We start from the raw sequence: 26,950 nt of genomic DNA, 5'->3' as shown, positions 1-26,950 counted from the left end.
TTGTAAATTAAGTAATGTTTTGAAAACAATGTAAATTTTATATTATTAATATAATGGTTGTTGTTGCTTTGATAACTATATTACAATTGTTGTGATACTTAAACATGACGTCCTCCGCCCCCGAACTTTTCCGTTGTTTCCGGTTTGGGGGTGTGAAAGATTGGTATCAGAGCATTGTTTATATTGAATTAAGTATATCAACCCATAAAAGATATACAACTACAAATACAATGAAATGCAAATTTGGTAGCTTTATACCTCAATCTTGTTGTTACAACACTGGAAAGGTTGGATATACAAGCTCTTCCTTGTTTCAAGCTCTTAACTCCTCGAGAAATATACACTTTCTTTTGGTCTCACACAGTCAAGAATAGAGACTAGCTAGCTATTAGGTTTTCTCTGGATGTGAAGGTGACAAGGGGGGTTGAGGAGGAAAGTAAAAGACCTTTAAATAGAGTCCAACTCGTTGAGTAGGGTCTAAAATCCATGCGGTTGATTTGGTCACTGCTCGACGAGTTGGCCTATCCACTCGTCGATTCGCCTTTGAAATATGACTCTTAGAGCTTTAAACTGATATCAGGAAATCGGGATGTTACAAAATAATTATAAATTACACTCTTATCTGAACAAAACACATCATTCATATAAAAACCAAGCATCCTTGCAGGTGAGCTATAATGGCTTAGTGTATACATAAGGGTCATTTATAATTAAGATTTTAAGGTATAGAGTGAGTGATTCCACATTGTTTCCCATTCCTTGTCTGGTTGTGGATTTAGGATAGAGTCACTCAGTCGACTGTCTTTCCAATCTTAATTATACATGACTTGTATACACCTAACGATTATAGAAGGACCTGGTAAGGATTATATTATAAAATTTAATTATTTTTTAGTTATCAAAACACTCGTACTGCTAGTACTCGCTATATGCGGTACAAAATTTTAGTAGTAGTAATAACAAGGATAAAGCTGAAAGCACTGAAAACATATACATAGACTAGTTTATTGTTCTAACAAACACTTCTTCCAAATCGACTTAACAATCATTACGATAAGAAGTTCTGATGTCGTCCTTAAAAATGGATTGGCTTGGTCCTCATCATACCGATTTCCTAATGAAACTCTCATTACTCTTAACGATAAATCAGATACGAACCTCAGAATCGTCTCCCGTTTCAAACCTCCGAAGTACTCATGCGAAGAGTACTATATCTTCTGAAACCTTCCAGCAGACCTTTTGGAAATACCACATATGCAACAAGTCAAGTTCAAGCACAAAGGATAGGGACAAATGCGGTCAACCTATAACTTTTAAGTGTATATGTGAGAGTGGTATATAATTCAGATTCTAGAGAGCTAGGATGTGTGCTTCCTCCCTATATCCCGTTCCTTGTCTGGTTGTGGACTTGGGGCAGAGCCACATATCTGGCCATCTTTTCAATCTTAATTATATATGACTTGTATGCATGGAGTGATGATAGATGGACCATGTATGAGTCTTACCATGAACTTCAGGACAAAGCTGTTCAGGGCTACAAGTGAGCACCTACCAAAGATAAGTAAACCGAACCCGTACACTCTCCACCAATCAGAACAGAATATCAGATAGAACCAGAGTACCTACCTCTTTCCTAATTCTTAGTAACCACTCAGAATTTGAATTTCGTGACGAAATTCCCTCTAACGGGGGGATGGTGTCAAAACTCGAAATTTTTAGATCAAGTAAATCCTAAACCCTAACCAAATACAAGTGAAATTGCATTGCAATTCTTGTTTCATTTTATCATCTATAGCCTTAGGGCTTGTTTAAAGAATTAACAAAGAGGTATGCATTGAAAACTTAAACTAAATTGGAGTGTTATAACTGAGATTAAGTTAAAAGTCTAGGGGTTTAAAACATAAATAACCCTCATTAAATGAGTTTTCACCCAAAGTAATTAAAGGGAATTAATGCCAAATGAAGTTCACGGTTGAAACAATTCACCACAAGAGTTCACGGTTAGACAATCAATCATGAATGTAGTTCACGACCAAGACAAGGAAAAGGCATTGTGTTCACGGTTCAAAAAGCAAATCAAGAAAGGGTCCACGGTCATGGAAGCTTCCTAAGGCATAGTTCACGGTCCAAGATTAATTAAAACATGTAGTTTACAGATTTAGCGATAAGACCCAAGGTGTTCATGGCCAAAAGGTGACAGTGAACACAAACCAAAGCTTCGTAGGGGGTTGTCCATGTATGGGTATGACATACCACCATAATGTATGTGTTGTTGCATTTTATAGGGGCTTGCGTACATCTGGTTATGCATGGCTGCTTGCGAGATGTACGGTTGATACTGTTGTAGGTTTGGCAGCAATCCAAAGTGTTGGATTGCGTATTACCCTGGTGGGGGGCATGTATGGGTTTGCTTCACTGTACTGTTGTGTGTACGGGCTGTATGGTTGACCGACTACCATGACGGGGTTGAATTCAAGTGCTACTGGGAACTGACTACTACATCCATAGCAGCCGGATCCCTGACCGGTCAAGGTCTGCACGCTTGATTCTTACAACTGAGATAGTGCAGGTTTTGGACACGGCGTTTTTTGTACAAGCTGGTTGAAGATTGGCAGTTGTTGTGAGAATAGCGGCACATGAGACAACCTTGCCATGGTGTTGTGTGGGTGGACCATCGGGGAATATTGTGGCTGCGGCTGAATGGTGTGAGGGATCCAAGTTTTGGTGCCGGAAGTGTACGGGAAGGATTGTTTTTGCAAGAAAGGGATCACTGTTTGTTGCATTGCGATGATCTGAGAAGTTGTTGTTACGATTACTACTTGTGGAGTTGTGCTGGCTATTGGCCGCCATAGATTGGCTATGTAAGTTGCTGCTGCAGAATTGGATGGTGCCTGTGAGACCGGTGTGCGGTTTGAGGTGTGTTCCTCCTAAACGGAATTTTGCCCGCCATCGAGTGACTGCATTGGACGCATCGAGCTTCTTTCCGTTGTTCAAGATGTCATTGGAATGTCACCTGCCATCGTTGCTTTCTGGGTTTGCTTCCTGGATGTATCGTTCTGTTGGATTAGTGTCTAAGTCCATAACTATTTTGGTATATACTTGACCCGATGGTGCATGGTCCTTTTGGGTTGCCTTCACCAAAGCAACTTGATTGGAGAAATGAATAAAGAGAGAGAGGATAATATGATTTATTAATATGTTATAAGAATAATATATTAAAGGAGAAATCATATTTGTTTAATTAATATTGGTCAATAATTAATTAAGAATTAGTTTTGTGATCAAATGTAATTAATTAAACTAGAGGGGCTGAATTGTAATTATGTGATAGTTACAAAATAAGGTAAGGATTATCTTATATATATGGTGAACGAATTTGAGGTGTAAATCCCTTAGAATTCGAGTATGATAAGGATTCAAGGATTATCTTATTGGTTGCTTAATGGATAATCAACTAGATAAGGATAATGACTGAAACCCTATCTCTACACCTATATAAACACCCCTAGGGTCATGAATTCGTGTATTCCTTCCCAAGAGGTCCTAGATACGAATTCTAACCTCTCACTTCTCTCTTTATACCTTCTCCACTTGCTTATGGTGTTTGTGAGCCATTAGAGGAGTGACACTTGTGACTCTAAGCCTTCCAAAGTCAATACAAGGAGATTTGGGATTGTTATTACTACATAACAATCAAGGTATGTTCTTAAACCTAATTACATGTTAATATGATTACTTGCATGCTAGAATTAGGGTTTATAGTCTTGGATTCAAAGCATGTACAATAGAGAAACCTAGATCCAAGCATTAGGGTTTGTATGAGCACATAGGATGTCTTATGACCAAAACCCATCAGTGGTATCAGAGCCTTGATTGGTTTCAATTGTATTGATGCTTGACATAACTGAAAAATTCGTTTTTTGATGTTTTGGAAGCTGGACTCGCCGAGTCCATGGCTGAACTCGCCGAGTCCATGCAGACTCAACGAGTCCAAGGCTGACTCGACGAGTCAACTCGTCTGACAGGCGGATTTTCGGGATTTTTACCTATTATGACTTAGGATAATTACCATAATTGTTTAAACTTGATAAAATTCGAATTTTATTAATCCCTTATGATTATCCTTGTCAAGATAAAAGATTTTGGTCATCTAATTAGATAATTGTTACCTTATTTGATATATGTGAAGTTATGGAAATTATTTGATCATTATCTTGCAAGAATTTGAACTAGATCTAATTAGATAACCACCAATTATAGTTAATTGCCTTATTTGAATTATGTGATCTAGAATATTCTTGACAAAGTTTGGAATAGTTTCAAATTAATCCCTTTAGGTTTTATAGTTTAAATTTGAACCCCAAAAGTTTTGTTGTTTTGAAATTTAAATAGTTAAAACCTTAATGTTTTGAAAAAAAGGTTTCAAAACTTTCCCTCAAGTTTTGGAATTTAAAAGTTGATTAAAAGGTTTAATTAGAAATGTTAAATTCTAAAACTCTAGTAATGTTTTGAAAAGTTCAAATCACACCCTTATGGTTTTATTAATTAATTAAGGAGTATAATTAAAAGAGATTTAATAAATCCATAAAAAATTTAGGTTAACCTTTTAATTGAATTAAAAGTGTAATTGTTAAAGTTAACCATATAGTATTTTAAAAGTATAAAGTACACCCTATACTATATATAACATTAAAAGTCTAACATTATATATATGTATAAGTAAAAGTCAGTCTTACCGTTAGTAGGCCTCATTCACGAAGCTGGTCTATAAGGGGTGTTTAAGGAAATTGCCTATAAAATGGCGATTGAATGGGTATCCACTCTTACCCACCGCACTCTTGACTAGTGGAGGGTCGTTAGCCGAACGGGTAGGATAGGACGAAACCTTCCATTATAAGTACAATGAAATACAGAGTAACTAAATGTTTCGCAAATTCCCAATCTTAGTTACTTAGGCAAAAGTGAATTGATGCAATTCCATGAAATTACACTTTGTGCCCTTGCGAAGACGTTAGTGGAGCGTGTGTGGTTTACCGGCACACTAAATGGTTCTAAGCAAAGGTAGCAAAGGGTGACTCAATGTTTGTCATAGTTCGGTGGAGCGTGTGTGGTTTACCGGCACATCGAATAGGTGATTGTAACATGTGAGGGCACCATGTAGTTTGCATGGTTATTCACACCCGCTTTGTGATCCTCGGCATCCCAGTCACAAACTAGAGGGGCATATCGAGATTTAAACATGCCATTGAAATGTTCAATGAATCTCAAAGGATCTAGGAGTTTTCATAAATTTAAAACTTAAATTTCTTTTTCGTTTTTCATGGTGGAAATTAGTGAATCGTCATTCACTTACCTTCAAATGTTCTGCATTTGGGTTACGGCATCCCTCTCCCGAGTTGTAGGATATTGTGTTGGGTCCTAGCCTTGGAATTTCATTTGGGTGATTTACCAAGGACTCAATCAATCAACTAACTTGAATTCGTTTTTCTCCCAATGTCAAAGTTCGACAACTATGGTCTTCTCAAATCCCGTGGAACAAGCATTCCACATGAAGATGATATTCAACGATTCGATCGAGGAACAAGAAATCATGCTTCACTTCCTCCTCCTCCTCCTCCAATTATTCTCCCTAACCCACAAGATTGTAAAATTGAAAAGTTCAATATCACTCAACCCCTTTTGGCAAGTAAACATAAAGAAGGAAAGTCGGTGTGTGCACACGTCCTAGGGATGAAGTCGCACATTGATAGACTAAGAATGATAGGATCCATTGTCGGTAAAGAGATGGCTGTTGATTGGGTTCTTCAATCACTTCCTAACTCATATAGTGAGTTCGTAAGAGAGTACTATATGATGAACCGCGACGTGACCCTTATAGATCTCACCTATATGCTTATTGTTGCTGAATCAGCAATGGTTTGGCGCAATAGAAAAGCAAAGTTGATTGGTGAATCTGCCTTCGAGACCTCTGTGGATATAGACAATGGCAATGAAAGACATGCAATGATCGAAAAGTTTGATCATAAGAGAAAGGCGATGTATGAAGTAGTTCCATGTGTTGTTCCAAAAAGAGTCAATTTGCTTTTATTGCCAAGAGAAGGGGCATTAGAGACGAAGCTGCCCTATTTACCTAAGAGATCTAAGAGATGGGAGAGTCGAAACGTATGGCTCTAATTTAGGTAAAATCCATTGACTAACTCTTTTAAGCTTCATTCTAGGTTCTGAATACATAATGTGATAAGATTACAATTGATGTTTAGAAGGATCAAAGAAAAGAAAAGAAGCTTAAGGGAAGAAGTGAGCAGAATCTAACCGTGAAGGAATGGATTTCGATTGCGTTTCTCAAAGATTAGATTCTTGAGCTACTACTTAGAGTTAGAATTAGATTGCTAAGAAAGATGTATTCGCATAAGTTTTTCAATGAGTTGCATTGTGAAGGACAAATTTTTCCGCAATAAAATAAATTTTGATTTTAAATTTTATTTATTTATCCTTACAATGGCGTGTATGAAAAATTGATGTTAAAATTATTAGCAATAATGGATTTGCTTCTTATTGTGTTATGGAAAGTCAAGAATTTACCAAATAGGGAGAGTTTCTCATCGCCCAAGTTTCAATTGGACAAAAACTTGGAATCATGCAACTTGGTTGCATAATGAATGAGAAATTTCATATTTGATAATTAGACTAATTCGTTGACAAAGTGTCAAGTGAAGGACTAGAAGATCGAGTACACAAAGTTGTGTGTTGATCAAGTTCACCATAAGAGTAACAAAGATATTCGTCATCATTTACTAAAGGTTTAGTAAATATGATTATACTTACAAGATTAAGTGTAATTTTGAATTGATTAAAGGGTTTAGATCAATAGCAAAACGAATAAGAAGAATCAAATAGGCAGAAAGATAAGAGTTTCTCCATTCTAAGAAGAAGGGAGAGTGGCTTTTATGCTTTATGATAGGTCTTAATGATTAAGAACCATATCTCAATTGATCCTCTAAGTGAGTCTTGGTACAATTGTATGTCCAAGAAGAGGAATCAAAGATTGATGAAATGGTCAAATCAAGAAGACAATCATACTTTGTTCCAATAACAAGTCTTAAAGTTAAGATTGTGACAATGAGTAAAAAGTATTAAAGGTTTATAACATTCATCAAATGTGGAAAGTTGTGATGTCTTGGATAAGACAAAGACCAACTATGACCAATTTATGAAGTGTTTTGATACAAGCTACACTAACTCTTGAAAATTTGTTTGTCAAGAAATGTTTATTGACAAAAAGAATCTTATATGTCAAGGAGTCAGTGGGAGTCTTAATGGTCTTGAAAAGTTTCAAGAACAAATCAAATAAACCTTATCGATCATCACTAGCACACGAGTTGAGGTTTACAACCTATCGTGAAGACATTATTTTGTTTCTGTGCCAATCCAATCGAGTTAATTATGCATGTGAGTCCTATGAGTTCTCATTTGAATGCATAAAAGGCAAGGACCTTGATCAATGGAAAGTACATTGATAGGAAAAGGTGAGCTACTTAACTACTTGGAAGACGTGGTGGGCAGCTGTGCTACCATAAGGCAAGAAATCAAGATTAAGAAAGTTCGATCCATATGAGTTTGAATTTGTCGTAAACTTTGGTTTTAACAAATTCGCATGGATAGGAACACATACACCGTTTAAATCTAAGTGTCATAAGATTTCCTCCTTCATGAAAATGATTGTGAGAAAATGCTTTCACTAAGAAAGATTTTAAAAGATAGTGATTGTAAAATTGCATTCTCAAATTCGATCATGGTTACGGCATCCCTTTCCATAATTTGAATTGTGAGGTTTGGCAATTAGTCTTAATTGTTAAGACACACATATGAACTATCTAAGGAAAAAGTGTATAAGTTCAAGAAGCCTTGATAAAAGATTATCAAAACACTAAGTATTAGAAACATGAACTTAAGAAATTCAATAAGTATTGTTTTTCTGAAAGTTAAGATGTTTATGAATACATGTCGAAGCTAGTGGGAGCATAAGTGTTATGTTTTATAATAATCATCATGAAAGTGGGAGCATAAATGTTATGATTGTATGATTATTAAGGCACGTATTGCATAGTTGGCAATATTAATTATAGAAAACAAGAGTCATACTTTGCAAAGTTGTAAGAGTTGAAAGGTTGTTTTTCTATAATTAAGGGAGAGAATATTATGCTTCATTTCAAATCTAAAGGATTAGGTTGTGGAATGTTAATAAATTTAGTCAAAGGTACATAGTGTGTTCTTAAAATTTCGATTGTGATTACGGCATTCCTCTTCGCAATTCGAGTTTTGAGAACATAGCAAATAAAACATTATGCGTCGTGTCCCATGCGCTTCGGGTATAGGATCGATTGCGAATGCTTTAATGTTTGACCATTCTAAAATTTTCCAAATGTCTAGTGCATTTAGAGGGAAAAGGAACTAGAATTGGTTTTGACAAAAATAATTAAACAACTATCAAAGGACAATCCAAAGTTCGACGAGGATTGGTCGCTTGCGAGTAGTTGGAAGTATAGTATTGGAAATTATGGAAGTGTTTCCATATTGGATGGACAATATCGACATAATTACGAATAGATAAGATTCTATTAAGAATGAGTTGTCATATGGAAAATATGGAAGTGTGTCCATGTTGGGAAGTAAATATTGAAAATCTATGTCTAGATTAGAAACTTTTATGCAAAAGGATGTTCAAAGGAATGTACTTTGAGAGAGAGACATCATATCTAAGGAATTGTCTTATAACAATCTCCGATAGAGGACTTTGTAATATCATTGGCAATAGTCTTTGTGACTTTGGTGCAGTGACATTACGAAAGGATCGTTGCATAAAGTGTTAGAATCTAATATATTCTATAAGTAACAAGAATTTGACATTCTTACACTTAAGAAAATGGATTTGGTGTTGTAAAATGAGAATGATTGGAAATGTGTTCAATTTGTCTATTTCGCAAAAGTAAGAACCATAGGTAAACATTGTGTGCATGCTAGGAGCATGGGACAAGTGTTGGAATTCAAATGCGAAGTTGATTACCCGAAACGACAAATAATGAGTAATCGATATGGTGATAAATAAAACGTGTTTTGTTTATACTCAAAGGTTTGAGGCCATATGAGATTAGTATTATTCTTGTGTTTCACCTTGCATGTTTTGACTTCCAGAATAATTGAGTTTATTAAGAATAATCGAATTATTCAAACGGGCCACAGTCGTTCATATGTTGGAAGTCGATATGAATGAAGACTGTCGTGAATTGGTGTGTGGATTGTCTAGAAGAGTATTAGACATAAGCAAATGTTTGCTGCAACGTTCATGAGTGCTTATGAATATGATTTGAGCATTGGATTAAACCCACGCTCACTTGGATCACTCCATGAATTGTATTACGAGTGATTGGTGAGACGATAACATCTTATATTCTTGAAACCGAGATGTGTGAGTTGTATCTTGCGAATCGGTTGCACATTGATAATATGTAAACGCACCAGTAACTTGGTGTTATAAAACATATTGTTGTGTGTAATTCGGTGAGTGAGAGCAAGCAAGCATTGTATCAAAGTTTATCCGTTCCTTTTATCCAAAGTAGGATAGAAGCGATATCTTTTGGGCCCCTCGATGGTTTAGTGATGACATACGTAAATGCTCGGCCGGGCTAGGGCTAATTTGATTTGTTCAATTAGTCTGTTGTCATAAATCGGAAATCGAGATATAGTACAAAGAGAATGATTTGAAATCATATCTCAGACGATATCAAGAATGGAGGAATATATGATCCCTTATCTAAGGACACGCGTATCTGATATGATCAGAGTTGACAGCGGCTTTGGAAAGCTACGATTGCAGATCAGGATCTGAAGTCATACGCAGAATAGTTGTTAGACTTATCCAAGTGGGAGACTGTTGGATTAGTGTCTAAGTCCATAACTATTTTGGTATATACTTGACCCGATGGTGCATGGTCCTTTTGGGTTGCCTTCACCAAAGCAACTTGATTGGAGAAATGAATAAAGAGAGAGAGGATAATATGATTTATTAATATGTTATAAGAATAATATATTAAAGGAGAAATCATATTTGTTTAATTAATATTGGTCAATAATTAATTAAGAATTAGTTTTGTGATCAAATGTAATTAATTAAACTAGAGGGGCTGAATTGTAATTATGTGATAGTTACAAAATAAGGTAAGGATTATCTTATATATATGGTGAACGAATTTGAGGTGTAAATCCCTTAGAATTCGAGTATGATAAGGATTCAAGGATTATCTTATTGGTTGCTTAATGGATAATCAACTAGATAAGGATAATGACTGAAACCCTATCTCTACACCTATATAAACACCCCTAGGGTCATGAATTCGTGTATTCCTTCCCAAGAGGTCCTAGATACGAATTCTAACCTCTCACTTTTCTCTTTATACCTTCTCCACTTGCTTATGGTGTTTGTGAGCCATTAGAGGAGTGACACTTGTGACTCTAAGCCTTCCAAAGTCAATACAAGGAGATTTGGGATTGTTATTACTACATAACAATCAAGGTATGTTCTTAAACCTAATTACATGTTAATATGATTACTTGCATGCTAGAATTAGGGTTTATAGTCTTGGATTCAAAGCATGTACAATAGAGAAACCTAGATCCAAGCATTAGGGTTTGTATGAGCACATAGGATGTCTTATGACCAAAACCCATCACGTTCTAGAGATACACCCAGATGACGCCGAATGTTGTGATATATTGGAGAGGATTGAGTCGGAACTATTGGGGAGATCCGTGCGGGTATCTTCTCTTGTTATCACAGTGAAAAAGAGAGAAATGATTGTTATTTGACATCCGGAAGGAGTTCCCGGGACGAAGCTCTGACGATCAAGTTAGTATGAGATCTGAGAGAGATTATAGTAGATTAAAGGAAAGAGATAATTCTGTCCCTTCTTCGTGAGGAAGATGGGTCCTTTTATAGTAGATTACAACATGTACCACAACTGATTCTGTTGAGCATCCCCTTGTGAGGAGTGATGTGGCAGACCCATATTGGAGGGTCCTCCGTCACATCTTCTGCCTCATTCCCTCATTGGCTAGAAGGAGATCTTTTATTTGTTATGAAGATCATGACTATCATCTAATGGGTGAGTGAGACTCTCTGATTGGTCCCATGTTTACCGGGATATAATTTCCTAGAGAAGGAGTTAAGGTGCGACTTTGCACCTTAACCGCCATATCAGTGATCTTCGCCTTGGCGAAAGCCCGAACTTGTTTTTAGACTAGGTTCTGACCAGGCCAAGTCGGGTGTTAGTTTGACTTCTTCTTTTTTGACGTTCTCCCTGAGGGATACATTAACAAGCCACATAAGCTATATACTCACATAAACCACATCAACCACATAAGCTATGCATACAAACATATAAGGATGCCCTAGAAACCCTCCAAGGTCTTACTCTAGGTGCCATGGGAACCCCCACATGGTCTTAGCCTACTGCCATGGGAACCCCACATGGTCTTAACTAATCAGAAGAAATACCATACAAGCCATATAAACTATACATACAAACATATAAGGATGTCTAGGAAACCCTCCAAGGTTTTACTCCGGGTGCCATGGGATCCCCCACATGGTCTTAGCCCACTACCATGAGAACACCCACATGGTCTTAACTAAGGATGTGATGGAAACCCTCCAAGATCTTACACCGGGTTCTATGGAAACCCCACATGGTCTTCACTACGGATGCCATGGAAACCCTCCAAGGTCTTACACCGGGTGCTATTGGAACCCCCACATGGTCTTAGCCTGGAATGTTATAGGAACCCCCCACATGGTCTTATATCCAATTGCCTTGGGAACCCCCAAGGTATTCCATGCAAGTATCACATAGACGACTAGCATACCACATACCACATAATGGGCCGAACTTGGTGCCTTCGACCCATTGGGATGGTGAGGAGACCCACCTCACACTGTTGAAGTCCTGTAGATAAAACTCTAGCTGCTGGATGGTAGATTCCTGAACCGTCAACATCAAAACAACACCCAATTAACCATTTGGGTTTCAATGCATAACCATAACTCCATATTTAGGGTAAAGAGACTATTTTACCCCTAACCTAGATTGGTCTAAAACCAAGACCCAAACTCACACTCTGAAGGCCCAAAAGCCAAATAATCAACCAAGGCCCAACTATGGCCTAATTTTCCAAATTGGGCCCAAACCCTTACATGGGCCTTACCCTAAAGCCCATCCAAAAACCCTAGTACATATACTTGTTCTTAGATGTCACATAAAGAATCTAAACATCTAAGCCCAACTCAAAACTCAACACAATTAGGGTTTTCATATAAAATGACAATTAGGGTTAAGTAAAACACTTAACACTTTAAGGACTTAAGCCATTAAGCCCATCACTCTATTGGTTCAATCATTCAACATGGTCGGGTGTCACTAGTAATTCCAAAGTAACAGTAAAAAAAATGTGGGTCCCGATAGGTCCAAAGCAAAAGTCTCCAAGATTAGGGTTTTCTAAACCCTAATTAGGGTCTCCAACCCAAACACATGCCAATTAGGTCTAAAGATTAAAATTTAGGCTGATTAGGGTTTCACTAAGTCGGGCACCACCCACTACCACCTTGGGCGGTGGTGGTCGGCGGCGGTTTACAGCGGCAACCACCACCTCGCGGCGGTGGTGGTGGCTTTCGAGTCAAAATCCGGCAACAAGCCACCGATTCATTATTTTATGCAGAAAAACACACACACACGCATTAACTCATGCACACAACCACCCAACATGGCGGTTGGTGGCGGCAGGAAAGTAGAAGTGGCGGCAGCCACCATGGTTGGTTGCCATGGTGGTCGTTCTCAGTTTTTTGGCCAACGAGCACACCCAAAACGTATAGCAACACCAAAAATACATACATACTTGCGACACCCAAGCGCAGGTGTGCGCAACAGCCTCCCTCAGAGTGAATGTTGACTGGAGCAGCGGAGAAGAATCATGTGAGCGACGACGGACGTGGCTGTAGTGTAGCACCAAGGGACAGAGAAGAACTGCAACCACGAACGAAAACAGCAACATCAGAAGAAGGGACCTCCGATCCTGGTCCTCACCATCATCGACAACGAGAGCGACGAAGTGCTGGTTGACAGTTCACATCGGCGGCAAGGGCATCAGTTGATAACGGTATTCGGTTGATGGCCATAAGCTGATCGGAAGAATGAGAGAGATGAGTGGTGGCGGCTTGAGGGTTACACATGGCGGCTGACTAACCTAGGGTTAGGGTTTGGTGATGCAACAAGAGGGAAAGAAAGCAACGGGTTTAATCCCGTGATCCATTCAAACTTCATATACAATTTACACAATCGGTCCCCCCAACTCATAATCTTTTCAAAACAAATCCATCAATTACCATTCAACGCTCAACATTCCAAAATCCTTTCAATTTAAGTTCAATATTTACCAAACACCCTCTTACTTCTGAAAATTTTAACAAAAACCACCATGGTAATTACAATTTAACCCCCAAATTCCATAATTATGACGTTTAACTCTCGGAACCAACACCCTACTAAATTATTATGGATTTTAGGGCTACTATAAAATAATATAAAATATAAATTTACATCTTGGGGTTCAAGGATTATTATTTAATTACTTAATTTCAAACGGAATGTTACAGGACAATAAAGAGATATGATGGACATCTTGAAAATTATCACTTTTGATGGAACGTGTGTGCTTAACTGGCACATCAATGTGATATGGTAAATGACATCAAGGTTGTCAAGCGGTTTTTCATGGTTATTCACATCTCATTTATGATCCTTAACATCCTAGTTACAAAAGTGAAAGCATAATCTGAGATTAAACATGCCATTGATAAAAAATAATCAATGCATCTCAAAAGATCTAGGGTTTTCATAAGATTGGAATTGGTGAAAGCCTTACCTACCTAAAGTAGATTCGAATTTGATTAAGATATCCCTCTTCAAAGTTCGAATCGCAAATATGGATCCTAGCCTTAATTAAAAGAGCATTCTAAACATGTGATGAGGACCCTGTAGGGGTATACCAGACTCATTTTGGATGAGATCTTCAACTCTCATTTAGATTATTAAACTAACAATCAAGCGATCTCTACTTCGGTTTCTGACCCGTATATTGTTATGCTGAAATTTCGAAAAATCATAACTTTCTCTGATGAAGTCAGATTTGGACGATCACTATATGCATGATATCATTTTGACAACTAGTGTGGCTTTCATTTAGACCAATTTGGTTAAAAATTAATCTATAAAAATTTTACTTTTTATGATACGTAGAGCCATGCAAGTATTATATTTTAATTAAATTGTATTGTGGAGAGTGTTTTATACACTATTAATTGTATTATGCAAGGTGTTTAGGTGCAAATTTTGAGAAGATTTTAGAAGGTTAATGTTATTTGTATGTATTTGGTGATATTATACCAAACTAATTCCAAAAGAACATATTAGTGTTTGTATTATAATTTCCAATTAAAATTTTAAAGTTTTTACAGATTATGAATAATATTTTAATTTCTATTTAAAATTCAAAAGTTTTTTTTAAGGAAAACAATTTAAAAACCCCTTGACTCTAGCGACCAACAAAATTCAAAAATTGTGGTTACTTTCACTATATGTCAATAATCATTGTAATATGCTAAATATAATCAATAAAAACTAGTTAGTTTTTATTATTTTTCGAATATAGCTTCATTTAGTTTTGTATCACCATATTTTAAAAAACAAATAAATAATAGAAATATAAACATTCAATACTATTCCATCTAATTTGGAAAATAAAATATGAATAGTCTCTTCATATTTATTTGAATATGTAATCATTTATTTGATTATATAAGATTAAGTAAAACTGATTAAACTAACATTAAAATCAATATCGTCATCACTCAAATGTTTGTTAAATTAGTCTGTATTACAACTAAAGAAAAGATTAATTGTATCCTTGCACTTGAAAGCTACATCTCAACCAGTAAACCCTAAGTTTTAAACTATAACCCGTAAACCCTAGCTTCTAAACCCTAAACCATTATCCATAAACACTATACATAAACCTTAAACCCTAATCCTCAAAACAAAACATTTTATTGAAATATATTTTTTGTTGGCGTGTTACATGTGTAAACTATTTATGCAATAATATAATGATGACAACACCTAAGACCGTAACAAATCGAACAAACACGAACAATAGTTGTTTATGTTCGTTTGTTTATTCAATAAACGAACATAAACAAACTTTCCATTGAATGTTCACGAACAATTCGTTAAATGTTGAGTTCGAGATCATCACTTTAGAAGAAGAACAATCATAGGAGAAGAAGAAACCCTAAATCGATTTTTAAAAAAGAAATATATCATTTATTGTTTTGTCAATAATTATTATGACATATCATAATAGTTAAGCCAAATCATCATTTAACATTTAAGAGGCAGTTACTAGTGAGTAATATTTGAACAAAACATATAGTTTGTTGGTGTTTTTTGTAAAAAAAATTACTTGAATGGTGTTTTTTGAATATACCAAACATGGACGGTGTTTTTTGAACGATTTTGAAACATAGTTACCCCTTTGAATCATTTCTTCTTGTTTTTTTTCCTTTATTTATTTTTTACCAGTAATTGCTGGTTACCACAAGATCAAATTTGAACGAAAAATATATTTCGTTGGTATTTTTTTGTACAAATGTTTTACTTAGATGTTGTTTTTTGAACACATCAAACTTGAATGATATTTTTTAAACGATTTTGAAACATAGATACCCATATAAGTGATTTTCCCTTAAAAATTTAACACGGGTTTTACTATCCCTTTTATTTTTGTATGTACCAATTTTCATAAAATCATTCTTCTTATTCCCTCAACGACTCCATACTAACCATTGGCCCCAAAAGGAAATTATTAGTTCTCGGTATGACTGGAGTTTAAAAAGGTGTAAGAGAAAAAGACCAAATGTTTGATATAATGATATTTAAATACAAATTATATGATGATGAGAGTACAGAAATGTGTCTGTACAAGATATATGTGTATAAAGAAAAAAAACAATAAAAATTCAAAATAATTCAATTGAAGCCAAGGTGGATGTGGATGGATTCCTCTCCAATCTTCATCATTATTCATATTCATTACAACACCCACCCCACCACACCTTGCAATTCTAATTTCATCAATCTTTCTTTTACAAGAATTCTGTCCATGTTGTTGTAGCTGTCGTTGTCTTGTCCCCCCTCCAAATGTCAACCCTCTACATGGGTTGCTGTGCATGTGGATCCAACCACTAGCGCAATAACTTTTTTTTGTTTTTTTTTTTTATTGGTTTAATTCATCTCACCAACAAAGGATGCTTTTTTTATACCTACTAATACCATTTACCATTTACCATTTACCATGAACCAAAACTGTCATCCGATACGATCCTCCTTTAAATTCTTACTATGAAAAAAACTGTACATTGGTGTTCTCTTCTAACAATTAACCAGCTTAAAATTTAAAAGTGCTCTTTATGGAATTCAAATTTGGTTGAACCTTTTTGGTTGAACTCATGACACAGCTCACCCAGTTCCTTGGCTAGCACCGGTGCACCACAATAGAACACACCTGATTCATAGTTCACACAAAACCCAATATTACTCCACCATAACCACAACCATAATACATCATCACAACATAACCATTAAACAAACACTCACCTATCCTAGCACCAGCATGTTTTGTACAAGTTTTTGACAAAACTTTCTTCCAATTTGGCCTTGCGAAATGAGTTCTCACCTGTTTAATCAAAAGCTTATCAAACATAATTTAACAGGGTCTAACAAATTACAAAAATAATCTTCCTGCTTTCTCATCTTTACTGTGTTTAGTACAAAATTGTTTTTTTTTTTTTCTTTTTTAATTTTGGTCCTTAATTGTTTCAACGTTTCATATCAAATTTTGTCCATATTTAAAGGTTCCACGGACCAAAACCAATAACAAGGATCAAAACTGAAAAAGGTTTCAATTTTGGACTAAACGGGGTAAAAATCAGAAATCACAGGGACCGTTTTTGTACTTTACTGTGAAAGATAAGATAAAATGACAACATTACCCTTGTGCCCGATACAATGTCGACACCATTTTTGGCATGGTTGAGAGCTTGAACCATGGTGATGAGAGCTGATCGAGCGTCCCCTTCTTCATAGACACTTGTTAGATAATTATGCATCTCAATCACACCCTGCACATATAACAATTCAACAAATATTTATTTGAATCTTTAAAACGATATGATATGAAAGATTAGATTGAATGGTTATAAGTTATACCCGTTGATCGAGTTCAGCAACTTCATTCATGACACCTTTGAACCAATCAAACGAACCTTGTTCTCTAGTTACCCAATAAAAGTAAGCATTCGTAGTCCTCAAACTTTTCTTCTTTCTGGGAGAAGCTTTATCATGAGAGTAAGAGTCACCACTACCTGAACTCTGATCCGATCTCCTACTGTGACCCGATGTTGAATCCTAAAACCAAATTTAGGTTCAAAGATTTGATCATAAAACATTTATCAAACTGACAAAATGTGAAAAATATATAACAACTTAATCACATACTGCTAGTTCTTCCATTTTAACAATGTTGTTGAGCAAATCTTTCAGTATACTAATAAAAGGCGTTGCTCCAATCCCAAGTCCAACAAGCAAAAGAACATCATATTTACGGTAGTCTTGGGCCGGAGCTCCATAAGGCCCATCAATCAACAATCTTGGCAATCTGATATCAAGTTGTTAGTTATATCACTATATGTTTCTAAACTTTATACCATAAAGTAGGATGATAAAACTATACATTGTTTTGGTAGTTTCATCGGCTCTAAGAAGCCCACTTTTACCAGCTACTGGAGGTTCACAGACTTCCGAGAATACCCTTTTTAATTCCTGTGTCCAATCACCTAGCTGCCTTATGTGAATGGCTAGGTAATCGTCATCTGGAGCAGATGTGATTGAAAAGGGATGCCTAAAAATGATAGATATGGAGGGATTATTAGCATATACTCACGTATTAAATAGAATGACAGATTAATCGTTTTGGAAACCATTAATTACCATTCAAATGGAGATACAGTGGGGCATTGGACAAACATGTATTGTCCACTCTTGTAACGAAACTGAGGAGGTTTGGACATTTGCAATGTGAGAACGTTTCCTGGATAAATTGCAACCTTTAGAAGGCGGACAGTGTAAGAGCCTGATCGGAAAAATCTTAGGGTTCTTTCCCCAGCGTAAAGCAATACCGGAAATGCAAGATACATCCACGTCTGTCGTAAACCATATAATTTCAAGGTTATCATCTGAAATTGTTGAATCGAGAACAAGTGAAAGAGAGAATATAGGCAGTATACCTACCGTTTTTTTGTACCATTTCTTGACTAAATAAAGGAACCATCCATGGACTAAGAACAAAATGTAGACGACAACAAACAGGTGGTGTGAATACCAGAAAGCATTGAAGCCGGTGAGCCGATCAAAAGGCTTTGGTAGCTTCACTAAGCTCCGTCTGAACCACCTGGTTGCAAGTACGAAAGCGATTGTCATGCATACCACCATTATAACACCAGTTACACCTTCCACACCTCGAACAAGGTCTGTGTATGTCGGTTTGTTGTTCCCAAAGTATTGCCTCATACTAAGATCGTATGCAATTTCATCTTGGTTTATAAGTCTCGGGAAATCGCACGCCAAATGGTTACCAGCATGAAGGATTACCCCGATCACAATCGCTGCAGCTATCGTCTGAAAAATCCAAGTAAATCCGTTTACACTTGAGTACAATTTCATAATCCTAAAATTGAATGGAATTAGGGCCACAATACAAGTAGAAGGATAACGAAATTGAACCTTGTGGAAGTTGATGTTATCGTCGAAGGGTACGAAATTAGACAATTTCGTGGATCTTAGCCAAGTTATGGTGTTTCTGCAAACCGGCAACAATATGATCGCCATATTGAATTTAAGAGTCTCGGCTGCTCCTTTAGCTGTGAGAACACAGTACCCCATGACTTCGAATGCGGCCCTTTGTTTGTATTGATAGTATTTCCATAGAAATAAACCGATCATGATTAATATCCACAAGGTAATGATCCAAAGTCTTTTCCAGTTTTCTTGTAGATAGTACATGAATTTGGAACTCATTCGCTTTATTGGGCTTCGGTTTCTCAAGCCGTGTAGGTTTTGGCTCAATGCCTGGCTTGTGTAGCTCAAGGCTTGACTGTAGTTTAGGTAAGTGTCCTTCTGCAACAGGAGTGTTTCGAGCTGCCATAGCTGGACAGATAACGAAATCTCAGTTCATCGTGAGAGAAAAATGATTTGAAGAAGTTGACATACTAAAGATTTTAGAAGCGTGGTTAATTATGTTATGCATGGAAACATGCCTTTTTCATATTATCAGATCACTTAAATCATAATTTCGCCCAACTTGATTCGATTTTACGGTTAAATTTTTTTCAATGCATTGATTCCGAACAATTTGAGGAAGAGAATCGTTTGAAATAGATTTTTAATGTTGTTCAGTATTTCCAATTACTAAAGACAACGCGCTTTGTGGATTTGCTCTAAAGTCACTATTTATCCTAGTTTGATTTTTTATTAACTTTACTATTTTAACTTAAATTTTATATCTCGCTTACCTTTTTAAAATCACTATTTATCCCTAACCATGAAGTACATTTATTTTAACAGCAAATTTTATTTTTATACTTAATTTATCAACAATTTTTTTTATTCCATTCGCAAAATACCATCAATCTTTTAATTTTGTTCAAAAATACCACTACTTTTTTACACATTATCCTGGTAAATACACAATCACCACTTGACATGGCATACCATCTGGTTGTTACCTAAAATCAATGTTTTAAAAACCGTTTCGAATCGGAAATGAGTTTGGCTCAGTAATGATCGGTTTTATTCTAATCTTTAGATAAGATCGAACCAAACCTTATCTTTAATAATCCGATTGAATCGGTGTAATAAATCCGGTAAAAAACCATTTAAACTGCTTTATATGATTTGGATATTTGAATTTCATTAAGACCGTTAAATAAAAGCCCATCTACAAAACAAACTAAAAACACGATCAATCAGGTTATTTGAAATGTACACAAGTTGAATGCTGACCACACCTTTACCAAATACGACTTCGACACACTAGACGTTAGTCTAACACTGATCTACTACTCCATTTGAAGGGTGATAATTCTCAAGTATTATGTTTATGTCTTTATAATATACTTCATTATTTTCATTATGATAACGATTTTTTTTTTTTCTTTTTGTGGAAGTCAAAATTTTGGTTATATATATATATATATATATATATATATATATATATATATATATATATATATATATATATATATATATATATATATATATCTTTTTGTATGTAGAAAAATAAAAAAATATTTAAAATTTATGAAAATTGGGTTGAACCGACGGTCAAACAGGAACCGATAACTAGATATTTTCAACTAAAAAAATTGTTTTTTTAAGAAATTGCATAAAATTGTAACTTTTTTTTTTTACATATTTTACCAATGAACTTTTTTTTTTTTTTTTTTTTTTTTTTTATAAATATTATGCAAATAATTTTACAATGTTATTTAAAATAAATAAATAAAAGACAATACTTGGGTTTGAACCAGTGACCTCTCTACCACTGAACCAATAAGCGTTTTCAATTTCTAACTTTGCGTCTTGGCTTAATTATAGAGTTGACGACTCCCTTTCTTGAGGCCACGAGTCCAAAACCAAACATCACATTTTCTTTTTCTTTTTTTTTTTTTTTAATAAATTTGTAAGATTATTGGTATAATGTGTATAAATAGAACGCAATGGTAAAAAATGTGTACAAAAAATGTCATAATTCCAAGTTAACAGCACCCGTATGCCATGCCACGTCAAGTGGTGGTCAAGTATTTACCAGATAAATAAGTACAAAAAAAATGTAGTGATACTAGTTTTACAAATATAAATGAGAATGGGCTAGACTTTAAATGTGACGTAGACTTTAAATGTCAAAGTCTTGTGGTACAGCATTGGATGCTTTGTGTTGAAATATAAATGAGAATGGGAATATTATCGTCTGTTTATGTTCGTTGATATTATCGATGATTTGCATATATAAGGTTGACCACTTTATACACATGGCATAGTGGAGAATACGCGTAATTGCACAACAAATCCAATGATGGAGACAAATAATATGCGGTATCAGAGGATTGCAACCTGGCTAACATGTGTCCAGATGCTGATCATATAACTCTATAAGTAATAAGATATAAGTGGATTTTATTTTTATTTTTTATTAGGGTGCCAATGTTAAGTTAATAGTTACATTATGTTGTGTGAGAAAGAAAATGAATTAAGTTTTGAATCTTATCTTCAAGATTAAGTTATTTATCTTTATGAATTATGATATGATTAAAAAGACTTCTAGATACACATGAAGAAGTCAGCAGTTGAACAACCAAAAGAGTACGTTTATTTCAAAATTCAAAGGGGGTAATGTAATGTTCCTTAATTCTTCGTGGGACAGTTGAACAACAATTTAACCTTTGCTTTCCGGCCTAACCACTCGTTACTGACTTTGAAAAACAACATACTCTAAAAGACTACACCACTTGATTTAAATAATTAGCAAGTTTCCTTTGTCTATGAACTCTGTTTCTCTTAATAATATAATTAACTAATTCTATTTTATTATATATTTGAACTTACACGACAAACAATATTTATTACATGAGGACACCTCGACTTTTATTAATTTATTCCCAAGTCAAACTTCTAGACCATAACCACTTCTCATGGATTAGCACAACCACAGCTAGAGTCCATAAATATTTATCATATTTAATTTTCTACTTGTGTTTTTGAGGTTTTGATTGTTTTACTAGAATGCATTATATATATATTAACATTAACTTATTTGGAAAACCAAATCAATAAGAAAAAAGTTACCAAAGTACAAGACAAATGTCTTGATTTTCTTGGCTGCTACCACCGGTTATAGCCAAGTAAAAAAGGACAAATGAACCAGGAATAATAATATAATATTAACTTAAATTAATTTAAAGAAGATGATCACTCTCGACTTTATAGTATATATTATAATGAATATCTGTAACTATTAGGTAAACGTATAAAAAGCCCTCGAGTATAACAAGATGGAGAGAAAAAAATAAAGTTAAAAATTTCGTAACTTTTATGGATAAAAAGGTTAAAAGGCCAATAATCATTGTATAATCAAACCTAAACATTTAAATAAGAACAAGCAATCAGGCTATAACTCATTTTATATTATATGTAACAACGGGGTGTCCTATATAAAATATGTAACATATATTGTGGTGGCTAATTTACGTAGACTTTTGTTTGTTGTTAATGAGAAACCAAAATTATGTGAAAAGGAATTAACTCAAGTTTTTTATATATAATGGAGAGTGGAAACGGGTTGAAAGCTACGAAATTGAAGTGTGGGACCCACACGTACCTCAATGTAGCCAAGTCTTTCGGGATCCAACTCTTCCATTATCAAAGCTGCATACTCTTCTGCTTGTTCTTGTAACCTTGATAACTTGTTTGCTGACGCACTTAACATAATAATCTGTTTTTTCAAAATTTCAATTTAAAATCAAAGTATATATTAATTTCCTGTAAGAACAAGTCCTCACCAACCCCCCTTATTGTTATTATTATTATTATTTTATCAATATTAGGTTTTGTATTTCACTACATAAATGATTTTAGCATGATATATAATATTTATGTTAAGTTTGACGAAATTACCAAAATTAGTTCAAGATATTAAAGTATTCCACCATATAGATACCCTTTTTTAAAAAAAAAAAAGAAAAACAGGTAGACAAAAAAGATAAAACTCTATCCCCTAAGGTTATTTATTATTTCCAAAATAGTAACAATAGTTTGGACAATCTTTTCTAGAAAAAGGAATATATATATATATATATATATATATATATATATATATATATATATATATATATATATATATATATATATATATATATATATATAGTCATAGGACAAGTTGTAATGGTAATTTCCTTTCTTGTGAGTTACGTTAATAAAAGAAAATGTAATACTTGATTGCATATAATTATCCCTATAATTATTTAATTTATTAATAAAATGTTTAATAGAATTGTTGTATCTAAGTAATGGTAAATACGGTTTTCGTAGACCAAAATTGGGAAAAACATAAAATTTATACCGCCCGTCATAAAAATAAATTGACATTACTACATAATCAAAAAAATATATAAATTATAAGAAAGATACAAGTAAAAAATTCAAATTTGAAGATATCATCAATTTGAGTTTAATAATGATCATCTATAAGCAATTACATAAATAAAAAATTGCATTTGTCAAAAGAAAATCGAAGAAAATGTCGTAACTTTATATATTCCCAAACGAGTACTTTTAACTCACAACTTTAATATTGCATAACAACGTTTTAGATATTATTATTTCAAAAATCATTCAAAAAAACTCACGATAGTTGTTTCCAGATATATTTTATTAAAAAAAAAAAAGTAAACAATAGAACTTTCCATGACTTGTAATATCATTACTATATTATAATGATATCCTATAGAATAATGCTTTAATTAAATATAATCTGACCAAAAACAAATTTTGTTATATGTTTCCATCTCAAAGTAAATGTAACTGTTAGACTGGTATTAAAATAAAAAAATATATCGAGAACATTGAAAAGAGTTATAAATATAATTACTAAATAAAAGACAATGATTTTTTATTTTTTTTATAATGCGGTGGGTTGATTTTATATCAGATTTTGTAAAAAAAAGAAGGTGACCACTCAAATCAACTTCGACACATGCAGAAGTAACAGAAAATGACTTTATGCCTGTAGTCCTTCAACCACTCGCCACCCTTCTCACCATTTTTTTTTTCAAAACCAACCCCAAAAACAGAAAAAGATTCAGATAAGTGTTCATTTAATCGATTTCCTATCAAGGACATGTTTCAATTCTTTAATGGAAGATATGAACGAGGAATTTGGATTAAAGTAAGCGAAAATGAGACTGCGATGTATATGAATTAACAAGAACAATGCTTACCTCCTTAACTTCTTCTTCGGTGATTCTTCCATCTTCGTTCTTGTCCACCCTATGAATGAATCGAGATCGTTGTTTGTTTATGTCGTAGTTTATTGAAATATCAGATTATAATGTTGAAGAGAGGAAGAATTTGTTAAATAAAAAAAAATGAAGTAAAACAAACGATTGATTGTAATTAGTCGTACATATCGAAGAAGATCTGGAGGCGAGAATCAAAGCTCTGATCGGTGATCTGAGACCAATATTCGTATAATTCATCTCGACTGATCTTGTCAACTTTCAGTCGTCGTCTTCTGCTAAGAGCATCGTAGACTTCAAGAGCAAATTCTTTTGAATCTCTCATTCCTTCATATGCAAAAATGGATGAATCGCATCAATAATAGAACGAAAAATGAATCGGAGAGGAGAATGAATATTCAGAAGATTTCAGACTCCTAATTTCAGAATCCCTAGAATAATTCGTTGAGAGAAAAACCTATGCATTGTGCGAAATCTGCACGATAGAGAAATCCATCCTTTGCAAGCTTGTTGAAATTGTTCTGTACTTCGTTCCAACCATCTACACCGTTGATTTTACTCTTACTGATGAATCGGAGACCTTTAAGAGCTTTATGCGCGCCGGAGCGAGTTCGATCAAGCTGAGCGCGCTGTCTACGTATTGCACGAGCAGCCAACGCCGAATCCAATCCTCCACTTCCTACGGCGGTGTTTTGCATCGCCGAGGAAGACGATGCACGTGACGTGTGCCCGTAACTCCATGGAAACCTCCGGAGTTCCTGCGAGAACTGCCTCGCTTTCGCCACCGCTTCAGCCTTCAATTCCTGTGAAAACTGCCGGAATCGGTTGGATGAGCTTCGTCGCATTGTCGGAGATCGAGACGAAGTCGCCGATGCCGGAGTCTCCATACCTCCTCCAATATCATTATCCACGTGGATCACCGTCGCCGGCTCCACACTACGTAGAACGATAGTGTCGTCATCCTGAAGATCAAGAGTCACTTCAACAAACTCCTCCCCTGGATTCACTGACGACGTATCTGTGTACGCCGGCGAAGAACTTCCGCTGATCAACATATCATCTGGGACGGTGTCGGAAGCCCACCGGCGCTCGTGACGCCCGACTCTTCCACCTCTCATAACTTAGTTCACCAACAAAATCCTTACAACAAAAACAGAAGCTGGGAAAGATGGATTGTGAAAAAAGAATGAAGATTGGAAGGTAATACGTGTGGGGGGATTAGAAGAAAAGACATATACACGCGGCGGCTGTTCTAGAGGCGGAGAGACGGAGAGGAAAGAGACATGTTCATTGCTTACGATCAGAGAATCTCTGGACCCAGATATGCCTAAATCCGATTAGGCCATCGGGTATGACACCGTTTTTGACGCGTAAAAGCCTATGTGGCAACCAATCACATTTTTTTCTTCCAAATTTTAGAAAATGAGACAATAATATGTGGAGATATGATTTAAATGTAATTAAATGGTGTAAAAAGGGAAGATTGAAGCTTCAGTTTTCAGCGATAGCTAAACTGGTTTTTGTGGAAGAACGGATGAAGAAGAAAAAAAAAAAGGGGTATTTGTGGACGTCCAACGAATTCTTCAATTTTGTTTTCAATTTAAGTTACAATTATGGTCCCTAACATTATGTCTCTCAATCTTTTTACACCCATCTAGTTATATTTGAAGTTAAACCCTCAATTATATATATAATTATATATGTTTATTTAATTTTAAAAATTAGCAATATGTTTATTTATTTTTCTTATTAGTAAAATGATTATTTATGTCTTAAAATTATGTTTTTTTATTTAATCTAATGTTATATATATATATATATATATATATATATATATATATATATATATATATATATATATATATATATATATATATACTAACATTATGTCTCTCAATCTTTTTACACCCTTCTAGTTATATTTGAAGTTAAACCCTCAATTATACATATAATTATATATGTTTATTTAATTTTAAAAATTAGCAATATGTTTATTTATTTTTATTATTAGTAAAATGATTATTTATGTTTTAAAATTATGTTTTTTTATTTAATCTAATGTTATATATATATATATATATATATATATATATATATATATATATATATATATATATATATATATATATATATATATATAATGAGGAGTGATAATCATTTCGATGTCTTAGTAATAAAGTAGTATGTGCTAGTAGTGAAGTAATGAATATGTAGTGAAAGATAATATGACTGCATATCTATCAACACTTTTGTAGTAAAGATATAGTAATCATACCTTATATTGATCGTCCAAATTAATTTCTATTTGCATTTAATAATTCATTTAGTTATTGCAATCAATAAGGAAAATGGCAGCAGGTGTAGTAGGTGTTTAAGTTTTGTAACCATGTAATAATGAATTTTCTTTGGTTTTTATTTGTTTTCTTACAATATTATATTCTGACATATAATTATATCAATATCTTTCGAATATAAATGAATTTCCACTATCAAAAAAATGGAAAATGCTAAAATCTAGGCGGGATGCATATATATATATATATATATATATATATATATATATATATATATATATATATATATATATATATATATATATATATATATATATAATCCGGATTTGATATGAACCACGATGATTATTCTCCACAAATTATTTCGTCAATGGCAAAAACATCAAACCCATTTACTTATTCGTAACACGTTCACACGCAAGAC

General features: G+C 34.4%; 1 protein-coding gene across 1 annotated transcript; it reads right to left on the bottom strand.

Moving 5' to 3' along the window:
- Positions 1-16,003: 16,003 nt before the first annotated feature.
- On the bottom strand, positions 16,004-25,773 carry LOC145034402 (respiratory burst oxidase homolog protein A-like). Its single transcript, XM_078982806.1, has 13 exons — positions 24,690-25,773; positions 24,400-24,559; positions 24,215-24,263; positions 22,597-22,710; positions 18,945-19,367; positions 18,453-18,839; positions 18,153-18,364; positions 17,896-18,063; positions 17,661-17,820; positions 17,373-17,570; positions 17,156-17,284; positions 16,761-16,839; positions 16,004-16,668 (listed from the first exon to the last, which is right to left on the bottom strand). Exons 1-13 carry the CDS (start codon positions 25,348-25,350, stop codon positions 16,559-16,561), a joined length of 2,850 nt encoding a protein of 949 aa, XP_078838932.1. The 5' UTR covers positions 25,351-25,773; the 3' UTR covers positions 16,004-16,558.
- Between the last annotated feature and the right edge of the window lie 1,177 nt (positions 25,774-26,950).

This window comes from Lactuca saligna, chromosome 3 (genome assembly GCF_052625555.1).
Source record: "Lactuca saligna cultivar CGN05327 chromosome 3, ASM5262555v1, whole genome shotgun sequence".
Classification (NCBI taxonomy): domain Eukaryota; kingdom Viridiplantae; phylum Streptophyta; class Magnoliopsida; order Asterales; family Asteraceae; genus Lactuca; species Lactuca saligna.
The sequence above is the reverse complement of the archived record's forward strand: the minus strand, read 5'-3'. Positions and strand labels throughout refer to the sequence as shown.

Bases quoted from the DNA above. Each gene is read 5' to 3' on its own strand.
- LOC145034402 (XM_078982806.1), bottom strand. From the start codon at position 25,350: ATGAGAGGTGGAAGAGTCGGGCGTCACGAGCGCCGGTGGGCTTCCGAC. The intron at 19,368-22,596 runs GTACGTGTGGGT...TTATCTGTCCAG, and splicing joins AAAGACTTGGCTACATTGAG to CTATGGCAGCTCGAAACACT. The intron at 18,064-18,152 runs GTAATTAATGGT...TATCATTTTTAG, and splicing joins ACTGTATCTCCATTTGAATG to GCATCCCTTTTCAATCACAT.